This window comes from Chiloscyllium plagiosum, unplaced genomic scaffold, assembly GCF_037043375.1.
Source record: "Chiloscyllium plagiosum isolate Xiang-an unplaced genomic scaffold, Cpla_swu_hap1 HiC_scaffold_12, whole genome shotgun sequence".
Taxonomy (NCBI): domain Eukaryota; kingdom Metazoa; phylum Chordata; class Chondrichthyes; order Orectolobiformes; family Hemiscylliidae; genus Chiloscyllium; species Chiloscyllium plagiosum.
In genome coordinates this window covers 49,848,667-49,859,556 of record NW_028270150.1, presented here as the reverse complement: position 1 = coordinate 49,859,556, position 10,890 = coordinate 49,848,667, and the positions used below count along the sequence as shown (strand labels likewise).

The window sequence follows — 10,890 nt, the reverse complement described above, 5'->3', positions numbered from 1 at the left end:
GATGTTACATCAGGAGCTTATTTTCACACAGTTGGAAGAGAGGGAAAATTAATTAATGAAAATTTAAATGTGCAAATATCATTGCTACATCATCCAGCATACACATTTAAATCTGGAGGTCATGATTCGGAGATGCCGGTGTTGGACTGGGGTGTACAAAGTTAAAAATCACAACACCAGGTTATAGTCCAACAGGTTTAATTGGAAGCACATTAGCTTTCGGAGCGACCCTCCTTCATCAGGTGATCACCTGATGAAGGAGCGTCGCTCCGAAAGCTAGTGTGCTTCCAATTAAACCTGTTGGACTATAACCTGGTGTTGTGCGATTTTTAAATCTGGAGGTGGGTGCTATAAAGTACTCAATAAGCTTAGACAAAAAAAATCATGTATTCCAGAGTTAGGTCTGCACAGATGATAATTTCACATTTCTGAAAGTCTGATGGGCTTCAAAACCGGCTGCCAATTGAACATTTGTGGAGGTCCAAAGACTGCAGGCAACATAACCAGACAGGTATGTTATCAATGCCAGTATATTTCCCAACTACAGAAAGACAGTCACGTCCACATTGCTAAAATGCTCACAATATTACTTTTTTCAGTACAGCACCTTCTCTGCCAGACAAGATCAGAAATTTATGGTACAGAAAACATTCATTTGATCCATCTTAGTCTTTACTGGCCAGAAAAACCTATCTAGCCCAAACTTGCTTTCCATTCTTGTAAGTTTCAGAACTACAGGTGTACACCACACGTACTTGCAAATCATGGTGAGGTCTTCTACCTCTCGCACCATCAGATAGTGATTTCTGAAAGCATCCCTTCAATTATTTGAGATCTTTGCTTCTTGGTCATTTATATTTTAATTTAAGGGAAATGCATGCACTCCAAGATCCATTTGTCCAGATGCATTGGGTTATTACAAAATGTATTCTCTTACCTTCTCCCCAAATAAATCACATTTCTCTGGATAGAATTTGTCAATTTTTTACCCCAACTAAAACCTAATAAATTACCATAACAATACCCAAGGAAAAAAAATTGCGTACAGGCTAAAATCTGTCTTATAGTGCATTTAGTATTCTAACCCAATGAAATCTAAATAGCATTCATCAATACCTTTTCACAGAAACAATACTGTTACATCTAAAAACAAAGTACCTATGGTTTCTGGACAAAATTGATAACAGATACTTGAAAGTAAAAGAAATGAAGGCAAATAATTTAAAATAGTTTTATTACCCATTGCATTTGGTGTATATTAAATGGTTGTGCAATTAAAATACAAAAAGAGTACACACAACACTGACATAATCCAATTTATTTAAATTATACTTGTAAAAAGTTTATATAAAACCACTGACGTTTTCAGTTTTGTTTCTTACAAAACAGTCTATCTCCATTCACCACAATTAGCACTTTAGTAAATGTTTAATCGTTAAGGCAGACAAACAAACTGATGAAATTTACTAGCATTTGTTCTTCTAGTAATACGTTTCCTCTTCCACCCAACCTAGAACAAAAGAACAAAAATCAGTGCAAAGTACATAACAAACTAGACTGAAGTAAGGCGCAATCATGCAATTCTCATTTATGTTTTCAAGATCTATCATCCTGGTTCCCCAAATTATTTTCTCTTCTACTTAAGAACAGTTTGTGATCAGACAATCACAACAGTGCAGATCATGCTCTCACCCAAACTTTACGTAATTTTCTCTTGCCTGTGTTAATATCACTAGACCAGGGAAGTTAACGAATAACTGCAAGCAGAGCGGTGGATATGATCTATATGGACTTCAGTAAGGCTTTTGACAAGGTTCCCCATGGGAGACTGGTTAGCAAGGTTAGATCTCATGAATACAAGGAGAACTAGCCACTTGGATACAGAACTGACTCAAAGGTAGAAGACAGAGGGTGGTGGTGGAGGGTTGTTTTTCAGACTGGAGGCCTGTGACCAGTGGAGATCCACAAGGATCGGTGCTGGGTCCACTACTTTTCATCATTTGCATAAATTATTTGGATATGAGCTTAAGATGTATAGTTAACAAGTTTGCAGATGGCACCAAAATTGGAGGTACAGTGGACACCGAAGGAGGTTACGTCAGATTACAACGGGATCTTGATCAGATGGGCCAATGGGCTGAGAAGTAGCAGATGGAGTTTAATTCAGATAAATGCAAGGTGCTGCATTTTGGGAAAGCAAATCTTAGTAGGACTTCTACACTTAATGGTAAGGTCCTAGGGAGTGTTGCTGAACAAAGAAACTTTGGAGTGCAGGTTCAAAGCTGCTTGACAGTAGAGTCATAGGTAGATAGGATAATGAAGGTGGCATTTGGTATGCTTTCCTTTATTGGTCAGAGTATTGAGTACAGGAGTTGGGGGGGGTCATGTTGCAGCTGTACAGGACATTGGTTAGGCCATTGTTGGCATATTGCGTGAAATTCTGGTCTCCTTCCTATCGGAAAGATGCTGTGAATCTTGAAAGGGTTCAGAAAAGACTTAAGGATGTTGCCAGGGTTGGAGGATTTGAGCTATAGGGAGAGGTTAAAAGGCTGGGGCTGTTTTCCCTGGAGCGTCGGAGCCTGAGGGGTGACCTTATAGAGGTTTATAAAATCATGAGAGCATGGATTGGATAAATAGACAAAATCTCTTCCTTGGGGTGGGGGAAGTCCAGAACTAAAGGGCATAGATTTTGGGTGAGAGGGTAAAGATATAAAAGACACCTAAGGAGCAATGTTTTCACGCACAGGGTGGTATGTATATGGAATGAGCTGCTAGGGGAAGCGGTGGAGGCTAGTACAATTGCAAAATTTAATAGGCATTTGGATGGGTATATGAATAGGAAGGGTTTGGAGGGATATGGGCCGGATGCAGGCAGGTGGGACTAGATTGGATTGGAATATCTGGTTGGCATGGACAGGTTGGTCTGTTTCTGTGCTGTACATCTATATGACTCTAACTGGCTCAGATCGATACCAGAACAGGTACATTTGATAAACCTATCCCAAACCACAATGTGGGGAATGATTTATTTAATATGGGTAGCAGGAACATAAATCCCCAAAACTATTAACTATTTAACACAATTTCAAATGTTAAGAATTGAGATCAAGCAATAAGCAGCAGTCTGGACTCTCAGGACAAATCGAAATAAATCACAGCAAAGTCTCAGTAAGGCACATTAGCCTTTGAGTTATAGACTGCACATGAACCTAAATAGATTACTTACAAATTTACACTAAACACTAAAATACACTGTCACAAACAGTTGTAGATTACCTCCAGGGTTCCTACGGATGAGGAATCTTCGCATTTCGTCATAAAGAAATATGATAAGACTGTATGGAAAGGCACAGAACCACCAGTTTGGTCTGAAAGAAAGTGAAAGTAAGGATTAACAAGGAGGATATCAACCAACAAGAGAAATTCCAGTAAGAAAACCTGAACACAAAAGATGCTTGAAATTTGAAACTAAAAGCAATCACTATTGCATGAAGCAAAACAAAAAATGGGAATTCTTACTTGAGTGGGAACATCCTGATTGCAACATCAGTGCCAGGGCAATATGAAAGGAAAGCAGCAAGTGCTGTCTCCTCAAACAAACCAAAGATGAGAATTTTGTTCCTGCAAAATAGGATATAGGTTATTGAAGCAATGCAATAGAAAACACTCAATACCTCTACAATTTGCACTCCCGAACACAGATACACATATGGGGCAGTTCCACTGGTGCTGGAATAACAAGCTGAGTGACTCGTCATTCACTTGAGTTTAGGTAAAATCAGGTTATTCAAATCAGTGGCACCAGACACGACATTATCCTTATGCTAGTTCCTCTTCAGCATTTCAATAGCAGAAACACTGGAAGATTACAACTCTCCCAAATCCCAGGTGAAGGTGGCAATATCAATACAGGTCAAAAATTTGGTTGAGGCCCAATACTGATATGACTTTTTTAAAAACAATAAAACATTACTGCTCAACACATTCACCTGCAAAATAACTAGATCACTTTGCGTATACTCTAGCCCAAATTTAACCCAGTAGCAGTTGCACTTCTATTCCATTAGATAAAATAGCAAGAGAAGATTTAATTTCACAGTTAGCTTTATGATTATTGCATATTATACCATTAATTGCCAATAGCCAACCCCTCTCGTGAACATAATTTTGAAATATTTACTTCATTCCCTGCTGGAAGATGGAGTTCCTTCTCGTCTTACAGATAATTAAGTCAGCCCACTGTACAATCACAATGCTGACAAAAAAGGAAGTGTGGCAGGTGAACTCCACAACTTTACGCTGTTGATAAGTCTGAAAAAAGAGAGTAGAAATATTGTAGACAGGAGTTAAGTTATAAATATGCTCAGGGATAGTCAGAAAATTCAAACTTGATATATGAAAGAAGTGAAATAAGACTTTAAACTATTCTTATTTCAATGGAAGCACATTATAGAATGAACTCCCACTCAGTGATGGAAGTTTTCATTAATCAGTGAGTGAGTGTAATACTCCACTTCTGACAAAAGAATCAAATCAGACTCCATCCATGTCTCCATAATCTTGCTTCTCTTCTGAATAAAATTGTAACTCTTCCTTTTATCTCCATTCATCAACCTTCTCTAAATTATGGGAAAACCTCGATTATTCAATATGTTAAATGGATCCTCCAAGCACTGACTCATTAATGATCCATTAATGATACTTGTTAGACTTCTGAAGTATTGCTTACCATTCTGGGTGCCACATTATACCAAAGCATCGGAAGGGATGAAGAAGTGATGTATAAGATAGATTTGAGGATGAGAAACTTCAGTTATGAGGACAGATTGAAGAAATTGGGACAGTATTCCTTTGAAAGAAAGTGACTAGAGGAGATTTGATAGAGGTCTTCAAAATCATGGTTAGTTGGACAGCGTAGATAGGGAAAAACTATTCTCACTTGTAAAAAGAATGAGAAAGTGAGTGCACATTTGAAGTGATTTACAATGGTTAGGGTTTGAAGCAAGGATGATTTGAGAAAAACCTTTTCACTCAACGAGTAGTTAGGGCATGGCATGAAATGCATTACCTAGAAATGTGATACCGGCAGGTTCCATTGAGGCAGAGGCCTTTAGATAAATATCTGGAATGTAATAATGAGCAGGGAATGGGGACATCATGAGATTGTCATTGGGCATGAATACTCTCATCTGAAGCACCACTGCATCACAATGGGCAAAATAGCCTTCTTCCATATCATTAGGCTTGGTGATTCTGTGAAATCTTAACTGAACAATTCTTCCATTTTAGAAAGAGGAATCAAAAGTGAAATTATCAGTAGTCCCAATCCCAGTCTTTTGGAGAAGCAAGCCTCATCAGCAGGATGACACTGATGCGAATGGCACCAATCCTGCATAAGTCTGCTTAAACTAACTCAAAGACTTTGTTTTTGTAAATTAGGTCCAAAGCCAGTAAAAAAAATTATATGGTCTGTCAAGTTCCAAGGTAAAGTAGGATTATTGTTTCTACTAATAAATTGCTCTAGATAATGCAAGTGGCTTCAAGCCAATTAAGTGTGTATTCTCTGATAAGGGCTCAGCTACTCTAATCATTAGATACTATCACTGAGGGATGGTGTTCCCCCCCCCCCCCAAAGTCTAAATTAACTATATTACTGGAAATTAGGCTTTGGTTCTCTCAAATACATGACTGTAAGGAGGTTTGTACATACCCACTGTTGACCATAACTGTCTTCTACATCACTGATCCACCGGTCATCCCATTTCACACGCAATCCTATTAGATCCAATGGGAGAAATCCATTCTCAGCCAGGATTACAAAATATGTGAAAAAACCACCCAATGCCTGGATCATTCCTGGAGAGAAACAATCACATTGATTTTCATTCTTGCCTTTACATTTGCTCAAACAAACTGTTAGACAGCACAGATGAAGGAAATTTCAGAAGTCCAACAAGAAACATTGATTAAGTACAGCTTAGTAGGCAATGGAAACAATGTACAGAATTAAGGAAAATAAATGTAATTATGCAAAACAGTCAACTGAGGTACACAGTCTCATGCTAAGAGAGGCAGAGACCATTGCATAAAAATGAAAAAAAAAGGAGCAAAGCAAGCAAATTTAAAAATTGAAAAATTATGGAAAGAACTTAGAAAGGGTAGAAAGACAAAGGCTAAACTGCCATTGTGAACACAGAAAACACATTTATAAAAGACAAGTGGGAAGTGATACTATAATTGGCATTAGATAAAGAGGCAACGTGTCAAATTTGTACTTTATATCTTCACAGTAAAGGAGGACAAAATCCCTGCACTGAAAATAATAAATCAATGGAGAAAGTTGATCATTTGTGCATTTGTGATCAGTAAGTTTGAATAATCTAGTTGCATTTTTAAAAATATTAACATGTTATAGAGTACTACTAACAGGATATTGAGTACAAATAAAAGCTCAGGAATGGAAGTAATTATGCAGCATGAACTGAAGATTGATTGAAAGATAATAAATAGAAAAGAGTTGAGATAATGGGCATGTGTCTAGATTATCGGGATGTGACCAATAAATATTCCCCATACTGTCCATACTGGGACCCCAGCTTTTCACATTTACCTCTTCAAAGTATGCCTACCATTACATCTGGTTGGACAGGTACATGAATAGGAAAGGCTTAGGACGTATATGGGTCAAATGCAGGTAACAGGGACTAGTTTAGTTTGGGAAACTTGGTTGGCATAGATGAGTTGGACTGAAGGGTCTGTCAGTGCTGTGTCACTATATGACTCTATGAGCTGAGTTTGGCACGTCTCAGTTCTGCAACATTTGAAAGAAAGCATTTCAGGGACTTGGAGGACTTCAAGTTTCACTCCATGTAACAGTTCAGTTTTAGAGTTGTGGATTTAATTTGATTTTGAGACAGCTAACATGCAGTAAATGTAATTTTTACATAGAAATGCCAGAAAGATGACAGAACTATTTATAATGAACCATCTTGCACTCAAACTCTAACAGAACTTTCTGGCAAAGCAGTATTCAAATATAAAAGAATGACAAAACCAATCATAGTTGGTGAAATTATTCGGCATGAGCAGAGTGCGGAGTACAAAATATCGAGCGCATAAGAATTTTGCATAGATAGGTCAAAAACAAACCAAAGATTGATTTTAGTCTAATATTAAATCACTTACTCTGATCATTCCACTATTCTGTTTTAGGTTCTACAATCAAGTGTGCCATTCATCATTTTACTGATGCTGTAATGTATTTCTCCCCTTCCACCTGGGGGTGCTCGCCCACAGCAAGTTGAGAAGGTCAAGATGCATTACAATCTACATCATAGCATATTGCACACCTCCAATAGTTTGTCTGAACAGCTACTCTTTACACTTTAAATTCTGCAGAAGCAGCATATTTCAACGCAGCAACTCAATCCAGTTTTCACGTGACAGCCATTCACAGACTCTCTCAGCAACAATCCAGGAATGGACACTTTGGCTTATACCCCAAAGCCGGAGAATATTTAAGCCAAATAAAACACTGTAGAGTTGACTGGATTCAACCCAGATTGGAGTGGGAAAAAGTCATTCTTCATAGACATGTCTGCATTGAATGGAACTTTGAATTTTACTATTTTTTTGAATAGGCTTCAACAAACTAGTTAAAAAGCTTTAAATCTTGTGAACAGTATTGGCATACTTTTCAATATAGTGGAAGTCGAAAAAAAATAAAATGATCAAAAAAGACTATCACTCACCAATCTGTCCATAAGCCATACTAATCAATCGCTCATTCACCAGTTTGTCTGTTTTGGGATTGCGTGGTTGCCTCTTCATTATGTCACTTTCAGCCTGTTCATAAGCAAGTGAAATGGCAGGAACCTGCAATGGACAGCACAGAAATAGTTAATGAGTCATCCTCTTATGACTGGGTAAAATGAGCAATAAATAGTCTGAGGTGAGGACAGCCATTGGGTGAAGAAGAAAGTATCAGCGTGTCACGGAATCTTAAATATCTATCTACATAAAATAAATACAAGAGAAAGTGAAATGGAGACTCACCATGTCAGTACCCAGGTCGATGCAGAGGATTGTAACAGTTCCAAGTGGCAGTGGGACGTTTGCAATAATGAAAACCAGAAAAGGTGTGATTTCAGGGATATTGCTAGTTAAAGTGTAAGCGATGGATTTTTTTAGATTATCAAAAATCAGGCGACCTACAGAGAGATCAGATTACAATTTGGAGAATTAAAATAACTCCTGTACAAACTAAGGTTACAAAATTAAAAAAAGTCTTCACAGCAAGATGGGATTTCAAAAAAATACACAGGTAATATTCAGCTCAAGATGGAACTTGACTGAATATTCTTCAAAATTACTTAAGGAATATACTTATAGCACTCTTTGTCCTATTAAAACAAAGGTGTCATTGCTTTCTCTTACAACCCTCTACCCTTATCCTTCATCTCAAGACGATATATTATGCAGGAATACATGAACAAAACTGGCAGTAAACCTTCAGAATTTTAGGCTGCACAGCTAAGTGTCAATAAGTTACTGAAGCATCACAGATGAATCAATATTATTCTGGTTATATCACCACATACATGCTTTTTGTTTTAGGATTACTGAACACAAAGGAGGAGCTAAAACCCTGCTAATTGAGCTGCAGCCTTCTTCAATGAAGCATGATTTTTTTTTTAAACAGCCAACTGCAACTTGGAATCTGATTGGGTAATAAACTTTCCATTTAGCTGATTTCTACTCAAGTAGGACAAATAGCATCTATGTGGTAACAGCAGAATTAAAGGGGATAAGTACAAATCTGAAAAATGGAAATTACTAAGTAAATGTTCTTTCGAAATGCTAACTTTATATGCTCTAAACTTCTAGCATTTTCCATTTTTATTAGAAATTGAGATAGCCCAAACACAGATGTTACCATGTGTTCAAAATATTACCCTCACCTTCTTCTACACCAGTGACAATGGAAGCAAAGTTATCATCTAGCAGGATCATGTCAGCAGCTTGTTTGGATACATCAGAACCAGCAATACCCATAGCAACTCCAATATCAGCCTTCTTCAGGGCAGGAGAGTCATTCACTCCATCACCTGTCACAGCTACAATGGCACCCTGCAAGACGTGAAATTAAAACATTATCAATCTATCAGCCCTGGCTCATTTCAATTGCGCTTGAGTTGCAAGGTTGCAAGTCCTACTCCAGGACAGGATCTGAACTCTTTAAAAAAAAAAACCAAGGATGTATTTCACCATTACGGAGGTAGTGCTAGCTGAGCTGTCATAGGCAACTCTTTTTGGGTAGGATGCTAAACTAAGGTCCTGCAATATTCTCTCAAGTCTATGTAAAAGGCAGTATTTTGAAGAAATATCCAGTCCAATAGTTTCTCCCAGTAAGCTGCACAGAAACAGTCTAGTCATCAACAACAATCCATATCGCACATTTCCTGCATCATAATAAATACTTTTGACCTGTAGTCACTTTAATTCACTATGAAGTCACCTAATACTTCCTGCAGTAAAAGGCGCTATATAAATTAAAAAACTTTTCTTTGGTATGTTGTCATTTGTGCGCTCTCAGGAGAAACCATCTTTTGGATGAGGCATTAAACAGAGTCTCCATCTATCCTCAGGTGTATATAAGAAAGAATCCAGAACATTATATAAAGCGCTGCTGATTGTGAGTTGACTGCAGAATCAGGGGGTGGGGCGAGACAGAATCGGAGAGTAGTTGCTCCTCCAATCACAGATTCTCTCTCATACAGGCTGCTTTGGATCCTAAAGGTATAGGTTTCCCTCGACCAATTACAATCTTGTTGCCCTCCTTCAGCAGCAGAAAGGAATCTATTATTGGAGAAGCCTCCATTGAGGGAAAGAACCTGTAATTGGAGGAGAGCAAAAGGAGATAGAGGTGTCACAAGGTTGTAGCCGATCTAGTGGAGGTGAAGCCAGTTCTGGCTGTATGGCTGAGACAAAGGCAATGCTATCGAGATGGGGGAGGAAACAAAATGGTGAAAGAGGAGAGGAAGAATTGGAAGAGGCCTTTTAGGGCAAGGCAGAATAGGAGGTGAGGTCATCAACAGGCTACAGTGCTCACTTTCACATTTTCAGCTTAGGTTATTTCCTTTTAAAAGGGAATCTTTGTTCTTTTGAAACCCTCTGAATCAGGGTTTCAAATTTTTAAATGGTTGCTGGAAAATAACCAACAAAATAAAAAATACTTTCCAATATCTTCCTTCCTCTTTTACAATTGTCCAATAAACTTTAATTCCAGTATTGAGAGATCTGGGATAGAGGGAGGAAAAAATTGTGGCCCCTAGCCTTTTTCTTTAATGTTGTTGCTTCAAAAGAAAAATCTGTGTACAAGCTTCAACTAGTCACAGTTGATTCTATTTTTAAAATTTGTTTAATGGGCTGAAAAAGTCCAGTTGATCCAGAAAAGCCTAACCTTCTAGAACTGGGGCTTGCTTTATCAAGCAAGCATTGTGGTCAACAATGGGGATTTTGCAAACGTGGGGTGAATAATGCAAAATCCTTTCATTGTTGTTAGACCCTTGGCTGTGTGCCAAAGTTTCTAATTTCTTTAGTATTCTTTAATGGAGTTATACAGCAAGTTTGCAAACTCCTGCTTGATGAACAATTCTAACTTAAATCTGCAGATCTCAGGTCTCTGAAAACCAAAACATACCTTCCAAAAAACACCAAAATACAGCAGTCGAGAAAATCTCAGAATCGTTTGATCTCTGCTACATAGCAATCAACTGGATAATATTCAAGAATATGGAATTTTCATGCATTTTGTGACATTTACTGGAATAACACTGGACAAGGAGGGCATCTAGCTCACATGTACTGCTGCACATGGTTAGTTGAAAG

General features: G+C 37.9%; 1 protein-coding gene across 1 annotated transcript in view; it reads right to left on the bottom strand.

Moving 5' to 3' along the window:
• Positions 1-1,302: 1,302 nt before the first annotated feature.
• LOC122547989 (sodium/potassium-transporting ATPase subunit alpha) overlaps positions 1,303-10,890 on the bottom strand; it is a 42,299-nt gene continuing 32,711 nt past the window's right edge. Inside the window, exons 16-23 of the mRNA XM_087992801.1 lie at positions 8,961-9,129; positions 8,056-8,210; positions 7,752-7,875; positions 5,711-5,856; positions 4,181-4,311; positions 3,520-3,621; positions 3,277-3,368; positions 1,303-1,510 (exon numbers count right to left, since the gene is read on the bottom strand). Coding sequence (XP_087848927.1) covers positions 1,482-1,510; positions 3,277-3,368; positions 3,520-3,621; positions 4,181-4,311; positions 5,711-5,856; positions 7,752-7,875; positions 8,056-8,210; positions 8,961-9,129 — 948 coding nt within the window. The 3' untranslated portion in view covers positions 1,303-1,481. The remainder of the gene's footprint in view (positions 1,511-3,276; positions 3,369-3,519; positions 3,622-4,180; positions 4,312-5,710; positions 5,857-7,751; positions 7,876-8,055; positions 8,211-8,960; positions 9,130-10,890) is intronic.